This window comes from Staurois parvus, unplaced genomic scaffold (assembly GCF_062004578.1).
Source record: "Staurois parvus isolate SC_StPar_1 unplaced genomic scaffold, SC_StPar_1.0 ptg000780l, whole genome shotgun sequence".
Classification (NCBI taxonomy): Eukaryota; Metazoa; Chordata; class Amphibia; order Anura; family Ranidae; genus Staurois; species Staurois parvus.
This window is the reverse complement of record NW_028318576.1, coordinates 1,021,623-1,049,487: the sequence shown is the minus strand read 5'-3', so window position 1 is coordinate 1,049,487 and position 27,865 is coordinate 1,021,623. Positions and strand designations below refer to the sequence as shown.

At 41.3% G+C, this 27,865-nt stretch overlaps 1 protein-coding gene across 9 annotated transcripts in view; it reads left to right on the top strand.

Annotated features, from left to right (window-relative positions):
• UTRN (utrophin) overlaps positions 1–27,865 on the top strand; it is a 943,118-nt gene that overhangs the window by 113,003 nt on the left and 802,250 nt on the right. For all 9 annotated transcript variants that reach the window (XM_089654601.1, XM_089654598.1, XM_089654599.1 and 6 more), the window contains one exon: positions 25,073–25,134. In XM_089654601.1, coding sequence (XP_089510727.1) covers positions 25,073–25,134 — 62 coding nt within the window. The remainder of the gene's footprint in view (positions 1–25,072; positions 25,135–27,865) is intronic.

Genomic DNA, 27,865 nt, shown 5'->3' with positions numbered 1-27,865 from the left:
TATGCAGCACACAGCTTTCCTTTGCACAAGAAGTGGAGTTTCAGCATTTTTAATGACAGGATCAACACTTGTGAATCACATATAACATCAAAATGCATTTTGGCAAATTTAATATGTTTAGGAGACATTTGTAAAGTTGTCAACAGCTGTCATAACACCTTGTCAACCTTTTTTAAACCATTTCACTCTTAGGGTGGTGTAACGTTTACACTTTATTTTTGGTTTTGTTGAGAATCGTCTGACTCTTGCCATATTTCTAATCACATGGTGTAACCCTCATTGGGTCGTTCCATAGCTAGGTGGACCATAGACGTTATACAGCAGTCAGGTATGTTCACACAATTCAAACAGTGATCATTTTTTTAGTATAATGCAAACTCCAGTCTAATGGCAACGCGTGATATTGTTTTAAAAGGTGGTTTACATGAGAATTAAAAGAAGCCAAAATTGGCACCTGGTTTCTGTGTCTGGGAAAATAGATAATGCGCAGGCCATCATCTGACACAATGAATAATGTTTGCCTGTCCCCTTTACATTATTTTTACTGACAGAGCAGCTTATATTATAACTCTTAATGGGGAAACTTCTATGCCATTATCATCATCGCTCTAGAAGTACACAGGTACCTTTTTTATTTTGTTTTAATTCTTTACTCATGTTCCGTAAGATATATACATTAAACATAAGTAATGATAAAAGAATATGTAAACCCAGCATTTCATATACCTAATATGTGCCTGCTGTACCATTTACTTGTACTCTCTTTGTATTGCTTCCTTTGTGTGAAATCCCAGGTGTTCCTGCCAGTCTCTCTGCTTTCCTATTAAAAACTGACCACACTAGGCATGAGAGCACAACGTGGTCAGTTCTCTAGCAGTGCTGGGAGCTCAGCCTGCTCTCCTCCAATTAACAGATTTGTCTGGACACGCCCCCCTGCTGCACAGCCATTCACTGGGAAGATCAGTGTTCTCCCCACCCAGCTCTTATGCAGCTGAGAACACTTAGATCTGCTTCAAACTAGATTCAATTTTAAAATTGTGCGACTTCAAAGTCAGATGGCAATGCGACTTTGTTTGCGACTTCATAGACATCTGCACAACTTCATTCACAGACATCTATGCAAGTCGCACCCCAAATTGGCAAAAGTAGTGAAGGAACTAATTCCCTAATTGGTGCGACGCCAATAAAGTCGGTGTCGCACAGATTAGAAAGCTTTATAATTTTTTCTATATCTGTACTGTGACGGACGCAAGATCGCTGCCACCAATATGTGATGATCCCACGATTGCTGCCACCAATATGTGACTATTGCGGCGTCAGACCCCAGCCCTTCTCACCAAACTCATGACCGAAGGACTAGCCAATCTAAAAGCGCGATGTCACATGCGTAACAATGCCGCACCCAGCTGCATCCTGCACAAAGGTTTTCCAGCTAATTGGACCACAATCTATGTACCGGCAGCCTGAGCGATTGTTACAGGGTCAGGTTAATTACGCAATTAACCCTACACACTGCCACCACCTCCTTTTTGTACAGAGAAAGAGGAAACTCGGCAATATCAGTTATAACACTATAATGGTTGAGATAATCGTCTGTATAACACGGTCACCGCAAGCCGGTTATACAGAGGGTTAAACAAACACAGTAGCGCTCTTTTTAGAGGCAGGAATTTGTAAATTGCAATAAAGAGCTATGGAAACAGTTCAACACTTTCAGAAGGAAAGATTTATTACTAAAAGGTCAAACGGGTGCAATAAAAATATTTACAGAAAAAGATGTAACCAATACATATATATATAAATATACAGAGAACAACAGCACAGCAAAGAGATAACAGAAGGAGGTTAAAGGGTTAAAGTACTTGCCATTAAGCCTTGGATTTAAGCAGATCAAGTTTCAGAGCAGAAGGGTGCTTTGATCTCCCTCTGTTTCGATGGTCAACGGGAGAATTCTTAAACTTTTTTCTTAGGCCTGACATCCCATTTTGTAGTTCCCCAACAGGGGGTGTCTCTAAAGTCAAGGACCAATACCCCGTTTAGGGAGGAATCGTCTGGGCGTAGGCCTAAACTAGAGCCAAAATCTCTTATAGTTCATATTTTGGCTCATAACTTTTCATCTGCACAAGTGACACTCCACCCGCGGGTAGGTTATTATGCAGACACTTCTGAGGATTGATTAGATATGAATTATGAAATTCTACACTGCAATGGTTCACTGAAATGGAGATCTACTTTTCTGCTTTCCTATGTATTCCAACCATGGAGAGTGACCTATCAAAATGTTCGCCTCCTCTTGGCCAATCTGATGATATGCCTGGTTTTTATGTAAGTCTCTCATATTCCAAGATAGGAGACATAGAGGAAAATGGATTTTTAAAAAGGTTGTCTGGTTTAATGTCTTTTGAACTGCTGGGAAGGCTGAGTTATCTTTTTACGAGGTGTTAAAATTGCACAGGTTCTTTGGACAGGGAGGCACTTCGTGGCTCCCTGCTGGGCTCGGGCCTGTGACACTTTTAACACACACACACACACACACACACTGGCCTAATGTCGCTGTGACTCTCAGAGAGGGAAGGGGAGGGAGAATTCTTAACAAAATGGAGGGTTGGAGCAAAATGGTTGAACCGCGTCCATCTAAATGTGTACGCTTGCTACATGTACACAAATGTTTTACCATTTATTTCTATTTTAAACTGAATGGGTTGTTTTACAAGGTGAGAATTTACATACACTTTAAAGGATTTACCAGATAATGTAACATTACTATATCGTTCACGCAGTATCAATCAACAACAGTGGGTACATGGACAGCAGTATACTACAGGGAAAGACATACAACAGGATAGTCACAGCTATCATGTTACCTTACATAATAGGAGTATCTCTTAGATTGTAAGCTCCAAGGAGCAGGGTCCTTCTATCCCTCTTGTATTGAACTGTATTGTTGCTGTATTGTCTCCCGTTATATTGTAAAGCGCTGAGCAAACTGTTGCGCTATATAAATCCTGTATAATAATAATAATATGGGGGAGGTTTACTAAAACTGGTGTAGCTTTCAGGTTTTATTGTCAAAGTATAACTAAAGGCAAAAAGTTTTTTTTAGTTTTGGATAGAGTAGAGAGGGATTACTGCCATCTGTGCTCCCATTAAGATGATTCACCTTCTCTATTTGTCCTGTTTACCATTATTATTAAGTAAAAATTAAAGAAAATGCCCAAATTTGGGTTGTCCCCAGAAACATAATAGAGGAGAAATCTTCCAATAGGGACACTGGTTTTGGTGACCTGGGGTATCCAAGTAATTCCTTTCATTTGCAGGGATATCCTCTCACTTCCTGTTTGACTATGGGACTGTAAGTAAAGGAAAATCCCCTTAATGGGACGCAGATGGCTGCAAAAAAAACGATGGGTTATAACCCACTCTTACTTTATCCAAAATGAAAAACAGAAAAACGTTTGGCCTATAGTTCTACTTTAAATGAACACGCTGAAGTTAGAAGCTGATTGGTTACTATATACAGCTGCACCAGATTCTGAGTGCACCAGTTTTAGAAACTCTCCCCCTATGTACTGTATGTGCACACCATAAATCCCCAGCACCATTTTTATTTTGGGGAACAAGGTTTCTAAGCTAATTTCAACCAATAGTGGTGTTGTGTATTCCGAGTCTCATAGTCATCTGGAAATTTTGTGGACTTGGTGTTTAATTACCACATTTAAAGTGGTTGTAAAGGTTCAAGGTTTTTTTCATTCTATGCATGAAGGTAAAAAAAACCTTCTCTGTGCAGCAGCTCCCCCAGCCCCCTGAATACTCACCTAAGCCCCCTCTTGATCCAGTGATGTTCACTGGAGTCTTGGCTATCCCTGAACTCCCTCTCCCCATTGGCGGGAAAGAGAAAGGGAGCTGCAGCTCTGTGTGTGAATGGACATACAGAGCAGCGGGTGACCCATAGCACGCTGCTTGCTGTGGGGGAACCCGACAGGAAGGAGGGGCCTGGAGACCATGCAGGGGACCCAAGAAGAGGAAGATCCGAGCTGCTCTGTGCAAAACGACTGCACACAGCAGGTAAGTATAGACATGTTTGTTATTTTTAGAAAAAAAAATGTAAGCCTATAGTATTGCTTTAATTAAATGGTCTGGATACTGGTAGGTCATTTTAATTATCCGTATTTTAATGGTTTGTATGCTTTTTCCTTATTGCGCAGCCAGAGTAAAAATGTTTTGCTCTCAAAGCTTTTTCATGGTCATTTACAGACATGTTAAGGAATGTAAATAGAATTAGAGATTCCCTTTCCATTTAGTAACTTAAACAATACTGATACAGAGTGCTGGTTTCCATGTGCAGTTAGAATAACAGTTCATGTTAAAATGAGTCTGGTGTTAGCTGAAAGACATACAGTTTTAGGTAAACACAGTCATTGCTGATTAAAGTGGATGTAAACTCTAACAGTAAACTTCTGCTATGTCTGTGCTTCTGGAAGGAGGTGGTATGTAGTCCTAACACGCGCTCTGTCCTTCAGACACGAAGTGTGGTAATGGCAGGTTTAACAGGTTAAAATAAAGGAAAAAAAAAAGAAAACTAATGCAACCACATCTAAGGACTGGTAAGCTGTAATACTATCGATTTTTGTTCTTAGGTTTAATACACCCTGACCATTTGGAAACTCGGGCACTGCTCGGGGTCAGTAGGGGGCCCCATGAGATGCCCCTGGTACCTTTTTTCATAGGTTTTTTTGAGTTTGGACACATGGGGCCCCATGATCCCCTATTGCCAAGGGGCCCCATGAGTTGTCAGTCCGCCCCTGAATACACCTTAAGTAAATATCTATTATGTCACCACTTTGCAAGTTAACTTTCTATTGTGGACCTTTTAGTCATCAAGCAGCAACATTCCCAGGATTTTGCTAGAACTTCCAGCCATTTCCTCTCTAAACACATCAACAGCTGAAATCGGTAGGATACAGCTGGGCAAATCAAAGTAAAGTGGTTGTAAACCTCAGACATGAAATATGAACAAAACATATCCCTCTATAGTGTGTACTTGTCTTAATAAGAGCACTAAGTGTAATTTCAGTCTGCTGCTTTATTCTTCTGCTAACAGCATGAGTCACTTCTGACAGGTTTTCCTGACACCAAGAGAAAAATGGTGACGGGGTGGGACCTCCAGCAGATTGACAGCCTCAGCTCTGTTCCTGTGTGCTGTGTGAAGGAGGGTGTGCCCCTTCTCTCCAGTGAGCTTTAGATTGTAGATTGTAAGCTCCACGAGCAGGCCCCTCACATTACTTCTGTACTGAAATGTATTGTAATTGTACTGTCTCCCTTATATTGTAAAGCGCTGCACAAACTGTTGGCGCTATATAAATCCTGTATAATAATAATAATAATAATGAGCTCTTCTCACTGTGCTCTGCAGAGTGTAATTTACTGCCCCTTTTTTCTGAGCACACAGGCAAGCTTTGTAAATTCTGGACTTTGATTGAATGTAGAGTAGAGAAGACTGCAGATAAACAAGTGTAACTTATGTAGGAGGATTTGTTTTATCTCTGTGTATCACCTAAGACCAGTCACTTCTGGTATATGGAAGGATTTACAACCACTTTAAGGGCTTGTGTCAATGGGCTTTTTTGTTTTAGAGGGGTTTTGCATCCCTGTACAAGGTTCTAAAAATGCAAAACCTGCTTAAAGCAGTTCAAATACAAGTCAGAAGGAAGTCAAATGTACCTGTGTTCTAACCCTGCCCAGTCTGTCTAAAACTAGATGAGAAACATTTGCCTTTACCTATGCTTTAAAATTCATGGAACATATTGTGTTAATTTGTACATACTTTGGTTAAAGTATTACAATATAGGGGGGAATTATACAGATATGATCTAAGTAATGTTTCCTTTTTTTTTGCTATGGAGGACTTTGGTGTTTTGTTTATTATGTAGAAGCAGGAAAAATTAAGGGTCATGCACAGGGGTACATTTGGGTATATACCACCAGAATTCAGCGTATTTATGTGCCTGGGAGTCACAGGTTTGCAGCACAGCCACAGTCAGCAGCCTGTACAAATCAATGACAGTGGCTGTATGCCTGGAACCCCACATCTGAGTGTTTACACATGTACAGAGACGGGTGGGAAATCCTGTACCCTCTAGACCAGGGGTGGGCAAACTTTTTGACTTGAGGGCCGCAATGGGTTCATATATTGGACCCGGACCAAGAGTAGATGAATGATGTGTATGTGTGAATTAATATAAATTAAATTAAAATTTGTAACATTTCATCCCCCATAGTACTATTCCCCCCCAAGTAGTAAGCCAAGTCCCCCCTGTGTCATTTTACTTACCTTTGCTCCGCGTGTTCCTCTCGCCGTGTTCCCGCACCGTTCCGGTCTTCAGGGCGGACTGTGAGAGGAGCCTAGCTCCCCCCACGTTCGTCACACTGCCCCGCCTACACACATCCTGACAGCCAATCACTGGCTATCAGGATGTGAGTGGCAGCGAGACAGGCCAATCATTGCATTTGAGCGCGCTGAATGATGCAAATGTTTGCCTGCCCTGGCTGGTTTTTTTTTTTGTATCACGCTCCGCGGGCCGGATTAAAAGGTCCGCCGGGCTGTATACGGCCCGCGGGCCGTAGTTTGCCCATTCCTGCTCTAGACCCACAGCTGTGGCATCTGTCAGCCTGTCATTGACTTGTACAGACTGCTGGTCACGGCTGTACGCCAACATCTTTGACTCCTGGGTGGTGAATTCTGGTCTTTTACTCCCAACTGTGACTGTGTGCATGAGCTCATTTGTGTCCTATGGTTTGATACATCTGGAAGAATGAAGGTACAGTTTTTTTTTTTTTTTCTGTTTTGGTATCTAACACAAGGAGAGGTGAATTATAGCCTTTGCTGAGTAGGGATAAAGGGAAAGACTAACTAACCTTTTGCACTGTGTTTTTATGGCTGTTCTAGTCAATGGCTTTTAAAAGGTAGGATTTCTGTCACTTTAATAGCTGTTCTGGTCAGATGACGGATGGCACTTCAGCTCTTCTCTCATGAGAAATAGTAGAGTTATCATTGCTGCTTTGCATGTTCTAAGTTCTTTGCGACATGAACAGTTGATATTTAGTAATCATGCAGTTTATTGCTTTTGTCTTGTTACAGACATTACACAATATACACAGTATATTACACACAAGGCAAAAGCAATAAACGGCATGATTACTAAATATCAATTGTTCATGTTGCAATCATCCATTGGTGTAATTTGACTATACTGCGCAGCATAAAGCTGAACCAGATTAATAACAGTTAAAACATGGAGGTAGAGCTGGGATGTTTTGTGGTAGTGCTTGTCGTTCTGGATTTCTCAGAGTTGTAAACAGTAGGTGATTGAATACCGGCTTGTTGTTTTGAACTACACCATGAGAGTTCAGCAATTCAGTTCTAATGAGGGGTCTTCTTCATCCAAGGGATCAGAAGTTTCTCATGTGTCGTGTCTGTCATGTTCCATGGAGGCTGCCATCTGCGCCATCTTGCAAGACACTCTACCCAGGGCGTCTCACAATGTGGATTGGTCGGGTTTGTTCTTTTTACGAAGCATCATGTTCACCATGTCATCGTCAAAATGATGCTGGGGTGTTGGTAACTTTGGCTGGGTGGAGAGCGGGTGTAAGGCCCACAGCTAAAAATCGTTGTGGTCATTTGTCTTCAGGTCTGCTAAAGAAGCTTCCATCTTAGGCCTCTATGATTAAGCCCTACGTGGGGAAAATGCATTAGGGGGGTTCTTCTATGGGTAAAGAACTGAACTGAAGCCAGTTCTCATCATCTTTTACTGTTTTAGCTTTACAGTCTGCTGATCCCATGTGTGGCCAGGTGCCGTTTTCTTGTAGTCCATCTTAGGCTGTCACATGCATGTGCCCTCATTAGCAGTAGGTAATTGAACATTGTGGTTAAGATTTCATTTTGGGATGAGCCTGCACATTAATGCGGGAAAGATACCAGCAATCATCTTGAAATAGTGTCTCGTTATCAGATGTAAAATGCTCAAGTTAGCCCTAGATGTTATTCGGAATGTACAAACTTCCTTAGATTTACTAAATAAAGTGTATTGTAAAGGCCTACCTGATTTCATATAGATTGAATATGATGTTTATGAAATTACTTAGCTGTTTGTGTAATGTAATAGGAGCCATGTGCTGGGCTGCATGTCCTCCAAGTTCACAGTCCACCGTATGGCGGGGAATCATGTGCAGTCTTCAACCCATCCTTGTCTGGAAGTAGGTTGTCCCATAGACCTTCCAGGCACTATGGACTCAGGATCTTCCTCCAGCAAAATATGTCTGCACTGTGCACTCTGGCAAGCCTGATTTTAGTCTCCATTGGGAACACGGGTGTTATAACACAAATGGAAGGCACCTTCCTCACCATCAGGAAGCCCACCCTGGGCAATGCAGCCACTTCATAAACCTTCATCTCATGGCCAAATTTCAGGCCGTTCTGACAGGCAAAGATTTCACATGTACTTATAGTGCTGAAACTTGTCTTTCTCTATCTCCTACACATTCCTATTTGGACTAAGTGTAAATAAAAGCCAGAAAACAAAACTTTTTGGCAGTGGTGGCCTCCATACCTCTCCCATGACAGCCTAATATCTGCACTGATAATATATATCCATAAAAAATAAACACAAATATATTGTTACTGAATATTGTTTTATTCTGAGGCTGTATTTACATTGCTACAATACCTTTCACATATAGTTTTTGCTGTTTGATGTTGTTGAAGAAAAAGTATGCTTGTATCAGCACAAATAGTTGGAATTCTTAACCTATTGATGTAAATATTTGAAGCAGGATCACATTAGCAGATGTTTATATTTTCAGTACAATTGTGTTTAAATGAATTGTTTTCTCATAAATGACCATTCTACTGGAATCTGAAACCACATTCCAATGTACAAATACACAATGAAGTTTAAATTATGTTGGCATGTTTGCACTGTGATTGGATCAATGAAAAGGATGGAAAGCAGAGGAGAAAGTGAACACATTGATGAGAACCATTGTAGGAAAACAGTAAGAGCGACTAAAAGCGACCCATCAATCTAAATTTTGGCTTTTGGAAACATATATAATAATAATCACTGAAATTAAACTGACTGGTAAGCAAAAACATAAATGTCTTAGGAATTGCTGATGTATTCTGAAGCTTTTAGGACATCTATAATACCATCATAGAACTAATATCTTTAATTGTGGCCCAGTGAATTATTTGTAAGGGTTCTTCTAATGTTATCTAGAGTGAGGAAAGTTAAAAGCACAACCTGATTTAGGATTGCTAATGAAGAACATAATAGTCTCAACTTGTTTGCCTGGAATTTTGGAACTTAAAGGGGGAATTTACTAAAACTGAAGAGTGGAAAATGTGGTGCAGCTCTGCTTAAAAACCAATCAGTGTCCTGGTTTTATTGTCAAAACTTAATTGAACAAGCTGAAGTTAAAAGATGATTGGCTACCATGCCCAAATACACCTCATTCTGAGTGCAACAATTTTAGTTAATCTCCCCAAAAGTGTTTGTAAATCCTAAAAATGAACTTCTTCAGTGAAGCATTTGGAATTACTTTATACTTTGGGACTGTTTAAATATTTATGAATGTGCGTGGACGTTTCTCACAGTTAATTTATCATATATTTATATATTTTTTATGCTTATATTTATTGGACCCAACAGGAGATAATGTGTTGTTTGCACACATTATATTTATTTTTTTTTGTTAGTGTTTTGTTTGCGCAAAATTTCTTAGTGAATGACTATAGTTAGCAGAATGACAATTTAAGTGGTGGTTCACATAAATGAGGATTGAATGTGGTCTGAACCGCATCCAATCTGCATGACATGTGAAATGACATTGCTTCCTATGGTGCCTGTTCTCATATGTCCAATGCACTGGCAGTGCGGATTGAAAAAGAGTCCTGTACAATTTCTGAGCGGTCCGGTTAGGGAGTGGATTGCAGGCTATTGACTTCTATGTGAAGTGTTTTTAAACCGCTTGTCATCATTTATGAACAGGATAAAATTGAGAACTGAACCTGATCTAAACATGATGTAAAACTGAGCTGAACCACTAAACAACTACTGAGTCAATTAGCTGTGAAACCTGAGCTTCAATCTGCACCACACATGTGTGATTCCACATTATAATTTTATAGAAGTGAAACTTACTCACTTTGGTTCTGAAATACCGAAAACGTGCATAGTTTAAAGTAAGATTTCTTTTGTAGTCTATAGGTACCTAAAGTGCTGCTCACTTCTGTCATGCCATGGGACTGCAGGTCGCAATCCCGCAAATATTAACAAATATGTCTAATAAATAAATAAAAGAGCAAACACATAAATGGCACTGAAAAGGCCACAACAACTCCCCCATTAGGATCCAAAGTGGCAGCTAACTTCATAAAGTACCTGCGACAGGTAGGAGGGTGGGATCTCTCTTGGAATAGCAGGTCCGGTAAGCAATTTCCAAGAATTCCCATTGGTTGCAATTTTCACACAGCCAGTGTTCTCTTTTTTCTTAAAGGGACAGCATAACAAAAATGACCATGTCAGTAACAACACATTAACACTGAATGAGAGCGGATGGTGGCCGCAGACCCACGAAGGTGGGCCCAAAGAGTTGTACCCCCCGAGCACATTCTGTTTGTCCAGGAATGAGCTTCTGGTCATAGCTCGATCATTAGCAGCAGGAATTTGTATAAGAATAGACTTGTACTATGTAATTATACAATATATTTTCACATTCTTTACATTTCCATAACAGAGGGGCCAACAGTTTTCAGTATGTCAGTAAAACAGTTATCATCAACCACTCCCACATTACAGAGCTGTATTTACAAGAAGTTTGGTGAGTTAATGTTCTGTGTCTTCTATAGGACTGCAAACAAGAGCTGATGATCTTATTTTTATGACCAAAACATTTGTAACAATTACATTTCCACAAATGATTTGTTTTGGAATAAGGTGAATTCTGAACTTCTTGACCAAATCATTTCTCTGTAGGCCAGTATATGTATGCTAACAAAAGATGCAGGTGCATTCATTGATTGCTAATATGTTTATATCTCTAATATATATAAAGTTCAGTGCTCAGTAAAGTGACAAATAATTAGTGAAAAAAACAGTGAGAAATATATCATACAGAAAATTGTCCATCAAAAAATATTCAGATAAAGAAAAAAAGTCCTCAGAGGCCATGATGAAAATCAAAAGTGTCACCAACCACTCATACGAAAATCTTACCAGAAAAGCATGACCCCCTGTTAAGAGTGGTCAATCACGCTTTGTTGTAAACAACCCAGAATGCTGGACAACCAGATCCTCCTCTTGATCACCAAGAGAGAAAAATAAAGATCCTTCAAGCAATGGACCCTAATTAGGGTAACTACACCACTCCGGATGGGATTCAAACTCGTGGTAAGGAACATGCAAAAAAAAGAGTGCTCCACATACTGTAAAACCATTAAGACAACATTTATTTGAAGTATCGTTGCACTCAAAAACCGACATCATTGAGCATAGATAGGCAAAATTTAAAACCAAAATGGCCGGTCGCTCGTGCGTGGTAGCGTGTGTGCGTGGCTCCACCCTACTCATTTAGTCACAACTAACGTCATCAGGGCACTATGTTTATATTTCTATAGCAGCCTTTCTTTCCCATTTAACATCCTTGAAATAACTTTCCGGTCTCAGGGAACCCCTGATAATAATTACTATATCTACAACTCAATGTAAATTAATGTGATGGCCATAGAGAAGAATGTTCTGTACATCTGTAGTCATTTGGGGGAAAAAAAAAAGTTGGGCTTTAACACCCACATGCCACACATGTCACTGGACAGCCAATGTTTCTATGCTGAGAGCATGCTTACTGCGCGCTCCCAGCATGAAGACGTAGCTGTGAAAGACAGCTCTTGGTCCCCGCTAATGGTCAGTAGCTGGTGGGACCGGCTCTTGATTATGTGAGTACTGTGACAGCCAGTCACAGTGGTCAGGTGATTGATTGATCTATACTGCCCCAGGCGTTCAGAACTTTTTAAAGGGATGCTGGGTTGGGCGAGAAAGAACTAAGGTTACAGGTTGACTATTGTTTACATACAAGTCTTTTTGGCACAGAAAAATCAAATCACGTTCTTCTATACAGACAACATTGAATGTTATGACCGCCTTCTCAAAAAGCTAGTTGGCTGGCTGTAACCAGCCTTCAGCATTTTGGGAGTCACTGACCTGGAACAATTATGCAGCAGGTGAAGTCAGATGGGAGGCAAAAGTAATTACCATACTTGTTATCCTGGGTCAGTGAGTGAGAAAATATGAAAACCAGGGTATCAGCATTTCACAATGAGACAACCTAAATTTCCAACTGGAAGTTTCACAGGTGTGTTCCCAGCCCCCCTGTAATAACTATTCACTTTAATCCAGCTAATGCATTGGACGTAAGGATGTGATATCATGACTCTTTCATAAGTTCTGAATTGGCATTTGATCTTGTTTTGTTCCACCAATATGCACAAATTACCTATAAAGTGAATCTGCTAAATTGTTACTTTCCAGCAGATACTTTAATATAGGCTTACTGTTAATCATATTTGGGTATGTTCTTACTGCCGTTATTACATTCAGTGTATTAATATCCTTCTCATCCCTTCAGAAAATGGCTTTTAAAGCACTTAGCCCCCCCCCATCCCTGGACATTGCTTAATCAAATGCACTCCTCATATTCCAGACGCATATTATGATTTTCTATAAGCTTTCCCTTAACCATCCAAACATCCAAATTTTTTTTGTGTGTGTGTATATATATATATATATATATATGTATATATGGGCAGCACAGTGGCTAAATGGTTAGCACTTCCGCCTGGCAGTACTAGGGTCATTGGATCAAATCCCAACCACGGCACCACCTGCCTGGAGTTTGCATGTTCTCCCTGTGCCTGCGTGGGTTTACTCCGGGTACCCTGGTTTCCTCCCACACTCCAAAGACATGCTAGTAGGTTAATTGGATCCTGTCTAAATTGGCCCTAGTATGTATGAATGTAGGCTAGTGACTTTAGATTGTACACCCCTTGAGGGGTAGGGATTGATGTGAATATACAATATATATGTAAAGTGCTGCGTAAATTGATGGTGCTATATAAGTACCTGTAATAGATAATATATATATGTGTGTGTGTATATATATATATAGTGACAGAGGGAAGTTCTGTCACTGGGAGAATATAGGAAAATGTGACACAGGATTTACATTTAGGGTTATTGTGAAGTTCCAGATTGCTGTTTTTGAGCAGAGAAAGCTGTGGCCTTCTCTGGATTCTGTGATTCTGGGTCAAACTTTCAATCCTGTGTCCAGGTTTTGCCAGATGCTTGCAACCTCTCTGAGTGCACAGGTCTGAGGAAAGTTCAGGGCTGTGGCCAGTTTGGAGACCACTCGCAGTGTGGGAGATGGAAGGTCCCAACCCAAGGTCACGGAACCCCAGCCAGGAGACGGAGAGTCTCAACCAGGGATAAGTGGTGCCCCAACCAGAAGCCAAGAGACAGTGGGTCTCATCGAGGGGTCAGAGGTGCCCCAGCCAGGAGACAGCAGGTCTCAGTTCCAGGAGTCAGGTCGACTCCTATCAGGGTGTCAGGAGAACCCCAATCCATTGGAAAGAGGTGGGCCTTGCAGCAGGGTGCTGCGACTAAAGGCTGGAGAGCCGAGTGTTCCAGGAAAGCTGGACAACATAGTCTAAGAGACTGGTGAGAGGAGCAGCAGTGCTGCCAACAAGTGAGCCAAGTGGCTCGGTATTTTCATTTATGCATGGTGTTGGAAGAAACCCGTGTGTGAACAACTTTCTGTGTTTATTTAAATAAAAGTGGACTGCCATGCCCCCCTAAAATACAGTTTCGGACTGGTGCAACTCCCTGTAAATGCACCTACCACTTGAGTTTAATCACCCTAATTCATATATATATATATATATATATATATATATATATATACAGTTGTGTTCAAAATAATAGTGTGTTGAAAAAAGTGAATCAAAATCCTTCTAATAGCTTTTATTTCCATACACACAAATGCATTGGGAACACTACACATTCTATTCCAAATCAAAACATGAAGAAAGATATATCAAATTTGTGTTGTTCCTTGAAAAAAATTGAAGAAAAGTGAATATTAGACTGTTCAAAAAAATAGCAGTGTTTGTATTCTTCTTTACAAACTCAAACATTCACTATATAAACTGAAAAATGTTTGAAGATTTTGCTTTCCTTTGAATCACTTAATGAATATTTAGTTGTATAAGCACTGTTTCTGAGAACTGCTGTACATCTGTGTTGCATGGAGTCAACCAACATCTGGCACCTGTGAACAGGTATTCCAGCCCAGGATGATTGGACTACATTCCACAGTTCTTCTCTATTTCTTGGTTTTGCCTCAGAAACTGTATTTTTGATGTCACCCCACAAGTTTTCTATTGGATTAAGATCCAGGGATTGGGCTGGCCACTCCATAACGTCAATCTTGTTGGTCTGTAACCAAGATGTTGGACGTTTACTGGTGTGTTTGGGGTCTTTGTCTTGTTGGAACACCCATTTCAAGGGCATTTCCTCTTCAGCATAAGGCAGCATGACCTCTTCAAGTATTCTGATGTATTCAAACTGATCTATGATCCCTGGTATGCGATAAATAGGCCCAACACCGTAGTATGAGAAACATCCCCATATCATGATGCTTGCACAACCATGCTTCATTGTCTTCACAGTGTACTGTGGATTGAATTCAGTGTTTGGGGGTCGTCTGACAAACTGTCTCCGGCCACTAGACCCAAAAAGAACAATCTTACTTTCATCAGTCCACAAAATGTTGCGCCATTTCTCTTTAGGCCAGTCAATGTGCTCTTTGGCAAATTGTAACCTCTTCAGCACGTCTTTTTTTCAACAGTGGGACTTTGCGGGGGGCTTCTTGCAGATAGCTTGGCTTCACATAGGCGTCTTCTAATTGTAACAGTACTCACAGGTAACTTTACACCTTCTTTGATCTTCCTGGAGCTGATTGTTGGCTGAGTCCTTGCCATTTTGGCTATTCTTCTATCCATTCGAATGGTAGTTTTTCGCTTTCTTCAACGTCTTTCAGGTTTTGGTTGCCATTTTAAAGCATTTGCGATCATTTTAGCCGAGCAGCCTATCATTTTCTGCACTTCGTTATGTGTTTTCCCCTCTCCAATCAACTTTTTAATCAAGGTACGCTGTTCTTCTGAACAATGTCTGGAACGACCCATTTTCCTCAGACTTTCAGAGAGAAATGCACTGTAACCAGCATGTACAACATTTGCTGCCTTCCTTCCTTAAATAAGGGCAATAATTGCCACCTGTTTTTCAAAGAATGAATGACCTCACTAATAGAACGCCACACTGCTATTATTTTGAACATGCCCCTTTCAATTAGTGATTCAATTACACAGAATCAGCAGCATGCATGTCATGACTGTTGGGTCTGTTGGATTTCTATTACTCTACTACACCTGCTAGTAAATTATTTGCCATGTAGAAATATCATTTCTACCAAAAACAGTGATTGATCAGGTTGGTGATGCCTGACTGCTATTATTTTTAACACAACTGTATATATGTTATGAAAGGAATGCTGGTCTTCCCTTTATGACATAACTCTTATTTATTAAATTTAACAAAATAAGGCAGCTCTAAGGATATCAACAGTATGTCATCAATCTTGTCAACACATTTTTTTATACCCGAAAAATAAAGCTTTTACAAAGACATCTGATATTTGCTGAATATTTCTATATTGTGGTTGAGTAACTGTTGAAGTTCATGTATTTTCACTAATTTACCGTACAAAACGTATAAAGATGTTCACTATGCTGTACTGCTTTTTCCTTTTCCTCCCAAGTTTGAAATGTTAATTTGGTATGACTGTACCATAGTCTGTATCCTTGTATGTATGTAGGCTGATCTTCCGATAAGGAATTCAGAGAATTTTGCCCGCTGGATTACAATCGCCTAATTAACACAAATATTTGTTTGTTCAGGGAAGGAATTTCTTTTCCATATGTATTGAATGAACTGTGTTGGTGTGACTAGCTGCACTTCCTTACACAAAAGGCAATTATTCATAATTCTTCCTAGAGGTTTTACAAGTGAGCTGGTAGCATTAGGTTCACTTGTTTTTGCAAGTGATATCTGTATTCAGACTCCTTACAGCAGCGCCACATTTAAAGGGCAACCACAGCTATATTTTAAAAACCAAAAATCAGTCATTTAAATCAGTAGTATAAATGATATACCGTATTTTTCGCTCCATAAGACGCACTTTTTTCCCAAAAAAATATGGGGGAAAACGTCTGTGCGTTCTATGGAGTGAATACTGACCAGTCCTCCACTTGTCACCGCCACCATGTTAGGGCCAGCGGTTGTCCCATCCCACAGCAGCCTGTCCCCTCCCACTGCAGGCTGTCACCGCAGTTCACCCTACCTTATCCCCTCTCTCAGTGGGATGGCCCCGCGGCTCTTCATAGCAGGCAGTCCCCTTGCCGAACCCAGCCAGCTTGCTCTGCGGTCCGGTCCACCCTGCAGGCGTGGCCTGTCCTCGGAGCTCCTCCCCAATCCTGGCATTTCTATGTACTGCGCTCTCTGCTCTGCAGTCCGGTCTGGTCTGCAGGTGTGGCCTGTCCTTACAGCTCCTCCCCGCTCCTGGCATGTGTCCATAGTGCTTTCCCTGCTCTGCAGTCCGGTCCTATCTGCTGGTGTGGCCTGTCCTTGGAGCTCAGTGCGCCCCCTGCCTTCTGTAAGTTAAAAATGACTGATGCTGGGAGTTGTAGTCCTTTTCCTTGATGTATGGTGTCAGATCATTTGATATTCTGGGTGGAGGGGCCCTGTTGGGACTTTATATGATGTAGTATGTCCGCAGTCTCTGGTCATCTCCTGTACTGTGTCCGCAGTCTCTGGTCATCTCCTGTACTGTGTCTGCAGTCTCTAGTCATCTCCTATACTATGTCCTCAGTCTCTGGTCATCCCATGTACTGTGTCCGCAGTCTCTGGTCATCCCCTGTACTGTGTCCGCAGTCTCTGGTCATCTCCTATACTATGTCCTCAGTCTCTGGTCATCCCATGTACTGTGTCCGCAGTCTCTGGTCATCCCCTGTACTGTGTCCGCAGTCTCTGGTCATCTCCTGTACGGTGTCCACAGTCTCTGGTCATCTCCTGTACTGTGTCCGCAGTCTCTGGTCATCTCCTGTACTATGTCCTCAGTCTCTGGTCATCCCCTGTACCGTGTCCGCAGTCTCTGGTCATCTCCTGTACCGTGTCCGCAGTCTCTGGTCATCTCCTGTACCGTGTCCGCAGTCTCTCGTCATCTCATGTAGTATGTCTGTAGTCTCTGGTCATCTCCTGTACTGTCTGCAGTCTCTGGTCATCTCCTGTAGTATGTCTGCAGTCTCTGGTCATCTCCTGTACTGTCCGCAGTCTCTGGTCATCTCCTGTACTGTGTCCGCAGTCTCTGGTCATCTCCTGTACTATGTCCGCAGCCTCTGGTCATTTCCTGTACTATGTCCGCAGTCTCTGGTCATCTTCTGTACTACTGTACTATGTCTGCAGTCTCTGGTCATTTCCTGTACTATGTCTGCAGTTCATTGGTTCAGAATATTTTTTTTTCTATTCTTCCACCTTTAAAACCTAGGTGCGTCTTATGGTCATGTGCGTCTTATGGAGCGAAAAATACGGTACTTTTTTTTTCTACAAAAGCTAAGATTTTCTGGGATGGGTTGTCTAACATGGCTGCCAAAATGGTGGCTGCTTATATAATCAATAAATGATCATCCAGGCTCCTGTAGAGCAAAAAATAGACAGGGATAACTGTCCTGTGCTCTACAAGAGCAAGCATTCATTACCTTGATAAAAAAGAAGAAATATCAGTGCACTAATGTATATTGTAACCAGTCCATAAGTCCCAATTAAGTCTGTAGCTGGTAAATGCTTTAGGTGGCAGCCATCCCAGAGTGAGCAAACTCTGTATGCATAATAAGGAACGAGAGAGAGGCGCCTTCTCAGTGCAGTATAAAAGGTATGTAATAAGCTACAAATGGTAAAACTTTCAATGTGGAAGTGATAAAATAGCCCATCAGTATAGCCGTGATCCTAGTCAGGAGTCCCTACTGTAGGCCTGTAGAAGGAGCAGTTAGCTCCGAGCTCTTAGCCTTGCTTCTTCCCTTCTGTCGGCCGAACTCTTCCTGTGTGACGTCACTTCTGCCTGGCTTGTGGTTCACGGTGGTTACAGGTACTACTGGTTCCGGTCGCCCAACTGCTCTTACATTAAAATTGAAGCTTAGGTATGGCAATTTTAATATTGTTACATGTAAGTATGTATGTGCCTTGCAACACAATATAACAATAAAAAAGACACAAAACATGCGCTATATAAAATAAACACCACTGTGAAAGTCCGTGACATGGTGTATGACAAATAAAGATTATTCCATTCTGCAGCAGTTCTAAATAAATACTTCTCAAAAAAGTTCAGTCTCTCCACCATGGAGAGAGAAGCTGGAGTAGGCACCACTACAACAGTGATCTCCATAGCTTCTGGGTCCCGTGCTGAGAAGCTTCCCTTGCTGTTTCCCGAACACAGGTTGCTTGCTCGGCACGGCGCCATTCAGGGAACACCTTGCACGTTCTCATAGAATGCAAAGTGTTCTCTGATTGGACAAGGTGGAGAGGCAGGGTGGTAACATCACAATCTTCACCTCATCCATTCACAGAACAGTTTGCATTCATTGAGAAAATGCATTGTGTTCTCTGAATGGCTTCTGTGCAAAGTGAAAATGCAGAATATCTGAAAACGAACATGGACTGAACAAATTTACTAAGGAGAAAACATAAACTAGCGATTTCTTCGCACCCTAACTGGATGAACACAGCCAACTGGTGACCTTTATATACATTAAACTAAATGCATGTATAAAATCATTATGAAGACATTGTATTGCCCTCTGCATGATTTGGAAGTTCAGCTGCTGAATCTTTGTATTGGGCAGATTTGAATCATCTCAATGCATGCCAAAGGTTGGGGAAGCCGTTATGTTTGAGTAAGAGCTCTGTTACTCTTTGGAGAACATTGCTTGTTAAAATAGGAACCTTTTTATAAATAAGGTACCCTTTTTGTTTAAGTGTATGCCTGGGAAAATAATATTCACTATGGTTCCGTAGTACATGCACATTTCCCACGTCATGTACTGTAGATCCTTCAACGTCTTCCTCATTACAAGGCTCATTGAAGACATAAAGGTCAGAAATTAACCACAGCATGCAGGAGGGACATAGGCGTACAACACTAGTGAAAGTATTGAATGGTATGTACAGTCAACTGCATAGTCTCGGCATGGTTCTATGCCGAGGTGAAGGAACTCCTGTGTGCATAGGCATGGGTTATGTCATCCCGACCCGCCAGTCTAAAGGTCAAAGACACATGGATAAAAGCTGGAGAAGATGGCAGCACTAGAGAGGATTGCCTTCCAGGTAAGTTTGCCATCATGTTCTTATATGCTGTGTATACCTCACCATTTTGGCAACAAGTCACAGTTCCGTGTGTATCTCTGATATCCAGGCCACTCCTGGGGTTGCCCTTTTGTCGATGATCCCTAGGCCCATCTAAAAAATGAATAAGTTGTGTATACTACCACTGGCAAACAGCTCCTGAGGGCCCAGTGGTATGTACTCATTAATGTACCGTATTTTCCGGCGTATAAGACGACTGGGCGTATAAGACGACCCCCTACTTTTCCTGCTAAAATGTAGTGTTTGGGCTATACTCGCCGTAAAGACTACCCCTCTTCCAGTGCACACCAGTGGGAGGAATAGTGCCCCATCATCGGTGTCAGTGGGAGGAATAGTGCCCCATCATCGGTGTCAGTGGGAGGAATAGTGCCCCATCATTGGTGTCAGTGGGAGGAATAGTGCCCCATCATTGTATTAGTGGGAGGAATAGTGCCTCATCATTGGTATTAGTGGAAGGAATAGTGACCCATCATTGGTATTAGTGGGAGGAATAGTGCCCCATCATTGGTGTCAGAGCGACGAATCGTGCCCCATCATTGGTGTCAGTGGGAGGAATAGCACCCCATCATTGGTGTCAGTGGGAGGAATAGCACCCCATCATTGGTGTCAGTGAGAGGAATCGTGCCCCATCATTGGTATCAGTGGCAGGAATAGTGCCCTATCATTAGTATCAGTGGGAGGAATAGTGCCCCATCTTTGGTGTCAGTGGGGGGAATCGTGCCCCATCATTAGTATCAGTGGGAGGAATAGTGCCCCATCTTTGGTGTCAGTGGGAGGAATAGTGCCCCAACATTGGTGTCAGTGGGAGGAATAGTGTCCCATCATTGGTGTCAGTGGGGGGTGGAATAGTGCCCCATCATTGGTGTCAGTGGGGGGTGGAATAGTGCCCCATCATTGGTGTCAGTGGGGGGGGGGAGGAATAGTGCCCCATCGTTGGTGTCAGTGGGGGGGAGGAATAGTGCCCCATCGTTGGTGTCAGTGGGAGGAATAATGCCCCATCATTAGTATCAGTGACACCAATGATGGGGCACTATTCCTCCCACTGACACCAATTACACTTGCTGACCGATGTTCTAGTATGGTGCTGCTGCAGCCAGCATATGTGGTTGCAGCAGCACCTCTACACTGCACACTTACCGGCCGCTCCTTCACTCGATTTTTGCGGGGCCGCTCGGCTCCGCCCCCTCGCCAGTGATTGGCCGCCTGTTTTCCTTTCCTGAGCTACAGTTCTGGCGGCCAATCACTGCTGAGGAGGTGGAGCTGAGCAGCCACGCTAACATCCAGTGGCCAAACTGAAGGAGCAGCCGCGCTTCCTGGATCGTCGTGGGACCGGATCCAGGTAAGAAACAGCAGCCCCTGCCCACAACTGTACTTAGTGTCCCTTCCATTGGAAGGGGGGGGGGGCGGTGGCGGCACCGCGCCGCCCCCCTAAAAAGTGTCAGTATGCCGTTTACCGGCGTATAAGACGACCCCCGACTTTTCAGAGGAGTTTCAAGGGGTAAAAAGTCGTCTTATACGCCGGAAAATACGGTACATCTTTTTCAGTTAATTTATTTATTTCAGGTACATTTGTAGCGCTGTCAATTTACACAGTACTTTCCAAATATGTTGCACATTCACATCAGTCCCTAACCCTCAAGGGGCATACAATCTAAGGTCCCTAACTTACATTCATACATACACATACTAGGGCCAATTTAGAGAGGATCCACTTAACCTACCAGCATGTCTTTGGAGGGTGGGAGGAAACCAGAGTACCTGGAGGAAACCCACACAGGCACAGGGAGAACCAATGACCCTAGTACTGCCGGGCGGAAGTGCTGACCATTTAGCCACTGTACTTCCCTTTTACCTTGAATGGGCCCTTAACAAGCCTCAATACACAAGACCGCATACCAGCACTTCTTTTGTGCCAAGCATTACACTACAGTGCACAGTGCATTCCCTTCTGTGCATTGTGGAGTGCTGAAGGGTGGGTGCTTTTGCTTATACTGTATTGGAGTAAAGTGTTACTAAACCAACAACAGTATAATCAGTCTGTATATGCAGTAAAATATTCTTGTTTCCTCACTGTAGAACCTAAGGGGTTAATCATCTGCATTGTTTAAAAAGGATGTTTGATCCTGTCTTCTCTGATCCTCCCCTTCATCCACAGTCCCCAATCCATCTGCTGATAGAACAGAGCCTTGGGGGCAAGCCACATATGCTCAGTTTGGTGTGTATTGCTAGAGAGTTTGTTTTTTCTTGGGAGAGTGTATGTGATCAGCACAGGGCCAATCAGCACTGTTCAGAAAGAGGGTCAGGGGTTCTGCAGCCTCATAGGACAGGGGTGGGCACTGTGGCCCTCCAGCTGTTGGTGAACTACAATTCCCATCATGCCTCTGCCTTTGGGAGTCATGCTTGTAACTGTCAGTTTTGCAATGCCTCATGGGACTTGTAGTTCTACAACAGCTGGAGGGCCACAGTTGCCCACCCCTGTCATGGAACAATCAGAGGAGAATGAAATTTCCTCCTACAAGCTTTAACCAGTGCTTTGCTGGACACTGATAGAACTCACAAGACTGCTCTAACTGCTAAGGAGAAAAGGTATTTAGAAGTTTATATTTACTACAGTAATTGCATTTTCATGTTCTGTGTACTGTGGGAAACCAGATATAGTGAATGCAGGGTCCTGGGTTTAATAACACTTTAAGAAAGAAAAGCATTGTACCACAACATAAATATGAAGTGAATATGTGTGGTAACATGCAGTAAATTGCACAGTACTGCAAGTGCATAGGTGTGAATCCAGCCATAGATAGTTGGGGATATAAGCTCTGCACCTAGAACAAATCAAGGCAGAGTAATGAACGGCTATACTTGCACTCCACATGGAACACATATACTATACTATGTGCAGCCACTTGTAAGACACTTTTTCTGGTACTCATCAATTAATGTACATTTTTCTCCTAGCAATGCTGCAATTATTCAATGGATGAATGCTGTGGCTACAGTTCTGCTTAATATTTGATGTATAGTGTATTGTATGTCAGTAGCCTATTTATATAGATCTTCTGGCTACAAAGGAAACGTATTCTCTGTTTATGTCCTAATGTTTGAGAAAAATCAATTTGTACAGAATTTATACAGATCTTAATCCTTATTTAGCTTTAAGGGATGCAGTTGTCCTTATATACCCAGTGCACATCAAAGATCAATGTAGGATCCATTATTGATGTGGTTAGGGAGATGTATATAGCAGCAAAAACTTTCAGAAAGTACATCAGTTGTGTGATTTCTTTATATTGGCAGGTTAAAGACATTTAAAAAAAAAAAAAAACCCCAAAAACCAAAAAACGTAGCTGCTTCATCATTAACTAGCTGCTTAACCAAACATGCATCATGCCTTATAAAAGCACATTAATAAACGTTCATACAAATATATGCATGACTGTTGATGTTTTATCAAATATAGTACAATCATTTACCTTCTGTGTAAAGAAAACTGGTCTAGCCATTTCCTAATGGGGAAAAGCAAAGGGGAAAATGGTTTCTATGGGTTTTAAAGTGTATGTCTGCGCAAAATAAAAAAAAACAACATATTAAAGTGTTACTAAACCCACAACAGTAAAATCAATCTGTATATGCAGTAAAGCATGCTTGTCATCCTGTGGAACCTAAGGAGTTAATCCTCGACATTGTTTAAAAAAGATTGTTTAATCCTGTCTTCTCTGATCCTCCCCTTCTTCCACTGTCCCTGACTCATCTCCTGATAGAACAAAGCCTTGGGGAAAAGCTGCACATGCTTAGTTTGGTGTGTATTGCTAGAGAGTTTTATTTCCTGGGACAGTGCATGTGATCAGCGCTGTCCAGGCAGAGGGTCAGGGGTCATACAGTTTCATAGGACAGTGAGAGGAGAATGAAAACTCCTCCTATCAGCTTAAACTAGTGCTCTGCTGGACACCGATAGAAGTCACAAGACTGTTCTAACTGCTGATGAGAAAAGGTATTTAGCAGTTTATATTTACTAAAATAATTGCATTTTCATGTTCTGTGTACTGTAGGAGACCAGAATAAGAGACTGCAGGGCCCTGGGTTTAGTAACACTTTAAATACATCTTTGCAATGTATGCACAAAAGGGGGGGGGGGGAAGAGTCCTCTCTTTCCCGCTTTTTGTGTGAGAGGTTCCAGCACTTCCCTAGCCTTTTTCAGTTTCATGCTGAGGGAGGTTGATGCCATAGTGACATGGTCCTCCTTGAAGCCAGTATCATATCCACTTTATAATAGTACAGACAACTATGGCACTGGCAAAGTAAGACCCTGAAATACAGACTTCCCTAAATGTGCTACTCATGCAATCTGAAATTCCTATTGCAAGTAAGAAAATACTTTATTTATTTCAGGTACTTATATAGCGCCATCAATTTACAGAGTGCTTTAAATATATATATTGTACATTCACATCAGTCCCTTACTCTCAAGGGCGTACAGTCTAAGGTCCATAACTAACATTCATACATACACATACTAGGGTCAATTTAGACAGGAGTCAATTAACCTACCAACATGTCTTTGGAGTGTGGGAGGAAACCGGAGTAGCCGGAGGAAACCCACGCGGACACAGGGAGAACATTCAAACTCCAGGCAGGTGGTGCTGTGGTTGGGATTCAAACCAACAACCCTAGTACTGCCAAGCAGGAGTGCTAACCATTTAGCCACTATGTTAAACCATCATGATACAAAGCAACAGACCCGTCCTTCATACTGGAACATGTAAAGGGGTAACTGTTGTGGGGTGTCAGTGATACTACACATGGTAGCAGCCAGTGTTTTACAACTTATCATTAAACTTCCGGATAAATGTTAAGTATGTTTTTTTGGTGGTTTTTATGTTTTTTTTTTTTTTTTTGTAATAATAGAGAAACATTGTTTTTGCAAGTTGATGCATATGTTCTCTCAACCACTGTAATAGCTGAAAAGTCCCGGTATCAGTTTGCAGTTGTATTTTCATCATAATATTAGGGATGTGGTGTACTGGTCCCCGAAGAATATTTTTAAAGGGGAAAATAAGGGGAAAAAAATACAGGCACCACATCTACTAACTGTTAAGCAGCAATATATTGCATAATTATCATTGGGTTTGGATACACTTTAAGGGATAAGTTGTCAATTTAGTGTCTAATTATTATCCAAGAAAAGTAATTTTTTAACTTAAACTGTGGATGGACTTTTGAGGTTTGTCAGAGGTTTGATTACTTCTAAGTTTGGATGATGCAGTCATATGAGGATTCTATCTGAGTGTATTGAAAGTTCTCATTGGGCTCCTTCTGCCTGAAATGAGTTCTCAGCACCAGTGTGTAATGCCAATGTGTCTTCTATTTGTGATTAGTTTTTGTAAAAAAAAATTATATAATGTTTTTTGTATAAGATGTTTTCAGTTTCATAGACACCAAAAGATTTTTAACCTAACAGTGCTAATTTTACCTCTCTCTTTTTATATCAGATGAACACAATGATGTACAAAAGAAGACCTTTACCAAATGGATAAATGCTCGCTTTTCAAAGGTAAGACAATTAGATTGTAATATATGAACAAACTACTAGCCAGATGGGCTTTCTCTTGTCACAAACATTAATACAACATCTCTTCCCACTCTTTTCAACTGAAAAACACACACAATTTACTTTTTTATAGTCTCTATTTATTCTTGGAGTAAAGTCTTGTTTGACAGTGTGTTTATTTGTGTCACCTCTTAAAATGGCAGATCTCATATCTCTAATACAGCCTTTATCAACCTTTTTACCCAAGAGGAACCCTTAGTATAATTTTCAGGTCTCACAAAATTTCTGCTAAAACCAATTAATTATAAAGAATGTTCCTTACATTGATAGCCAATGGGAAGAATGCTGTTTTTACAGTGGTGGTCAGAGCACCTCCCTTTAAAATAGCTATAAAGATAATTGGTGTCATGCTGCTTACTCTGCCAAGTGGCATTGGTCCTGGCACTGTGCAGCCCCCACCAGATAGAAAGTCAATCATCGAGAGCTGAAGGAATCCTAGGGTCCCAAGGAACCATGATTGATAATGGCTGATCGAATAGGTGTATAGAATATTACAAGATACTTATAATGAAATATCATAGGGGTGTTAGGAGGAAGCTTACTAAACGCATAAAAGGCCTTGAGCAATACTGCTGCTCTTAAACTCATGTTTTTGGAGCTTTTGGCATTTTTTGCCAAAGTCCCTGAACTCAACTCAATAAAAGTCTATGGGAGAGATTTACTAAAACTGGAGCACTCAGAATCTGGTGCAGCTGTGCATGGTAGCCAACCCGCTTCTAACTTCAGCTTGTTCATCTAAGCTTTGGTAATAAAATCTGGAGGCTGATTGGTTTCTGTGCAGAGCTGCACCAGATTTTGCACTCTCCTGTTTTACTAAATAACCCCGAGTGTCCATGCATGGCTTTAACCAGAGTTTAGGAGCAGCAGAGTTGAAAGGCAGTAAAATGCCAAATGTGACAAATGCATGTAAATGTGGCTAAACACATGTTAACTCTAGGTGTGTTCAGGGCTTGGGTGTTTTTTTTTTTCATTTAAGTGGCCATAATGAATTATTTATTCTGGCCAATGAAATGAATAAACACCCAAGCGCTTGATGTGGGTAAAAACAGCTAAATGCAGTGCATGTGTTTACCTGCGTCAAGTGTTCTCTTGCTGCCAGAAGAAAAATGTCCAGGGCAGTTGTTATTAGCATCCAGTGTGCATGTTCCCTAACAAGTTTAAATATGATAACTATTTTCAGCGTTTAAATTAGTTTTAAGCACTTTTTGTATTTATTCATTTACCAAGTCACAGGATTTTGTTTTTTAAATGTATCTTCCACCAGAACTTTATTTTTACAGTTTTTACCATAGCTCCCAACTGTCCCTGATTTAGAGGGACTGTCCCTCATTTGGAATAAAGTCCCTCCCTCCTCCTCATTTCTCCCTCATTTTTGTCCGATCTACAAATAATACATTGTATATAAAATGCATTATTTCACTATCAAAGTGATTTACAGTGCTAAACCTTTCATCCAATTTTTAAATTGCTGCATTTGTAAATTTCAAAAGCAAATGAAAAGTAATAGTAATGGAAAAAAAGAGAAAAAAAATAGCACTTATGGATTAAACCAATTTTTTTTTGTATAATTCTCCTTTAAGTGGGGCGTGACAGCGGGTGTGTCCTATGCTTACATAATTTTGTTAATAGATGTCTGTTTTTCCAATCACAGAATGTTGGGAGGCAGTTGTGGACTGACCATTCAAGTACTCGGGCACTGCCCCATGAAATGCCCCTGGTACCTTTTTATAGGCTTTTTTGGGTGTGCTTTGAGTGTGGGCAAGGACACAGGTGCCCCATGATCCCCTATTGCCTGGGAACCCCATGAGTTGTCAGTCTGCCCCTGTTGGGAGGTATGTTTTTACTGCTATCTGGGGATTCCTGTCTGTAGACAGGAAGTGAGGGCAAATTCCCAGCTATAACACAGACAAAAATAAAATTGCAATTGCATTTCTTTTTTGTTTTAGTAAAGTAGGAGAAGACTAGAACTCTGGTTACCTCTCATTGTAGTTTACCTCTCACTTCCTTTTTTTAAAACCATTGTCAGCAGGATAGGAAGTGAGTTGGTATCTCTCTATATACCTTGGACTGTCTACTTTCCAAAAAGTGGTCATTGTACTGACCTGGCATTTTTGGTCCTCAAGAAATCTGTTGGGCAGTACATCAGAATTAATCAATTTTCAAATATATATACCACAGTTTGTGGACTCTATAACTTTCCTACAGACTAAATAATAAACATTGATTTGGGTTATTTTCACCAAAGAAAGTAGCGGTATACATTTTGGCCTAAATTTATGAAGAAAGATTGTTTTTTTTCCTAAATATTTTTTATTTTTTTATTTACTTAGCAAAAAATAAAAAACCCAGTGGCAATGAAATACCACCTAAAGAGAGCTCTATTTGTGTGAAAAAAAAATGATAAAAATGTCATTTGGGTATAATGTTACACGATGGTGTAATTGTCATTCAAAGTTTGACAGCACTGGAAGCTGAAAATTGGCCTGGTCAGGAAGGGGGTTTCAATGTCCGGTATAAGGCAACATGTACACGAGCCTACCCTGACCAGATGCTGCGGGAAAATGCAAATTTTGGCAACCGTGGTTTTGCAGCGGTTTTCATTTTTCCACGGTCAAAACGTTCCTATCCTGAGCTTGATTCTTCCGCGTTCAGGAGAGGGAGGTTTAACCTCACC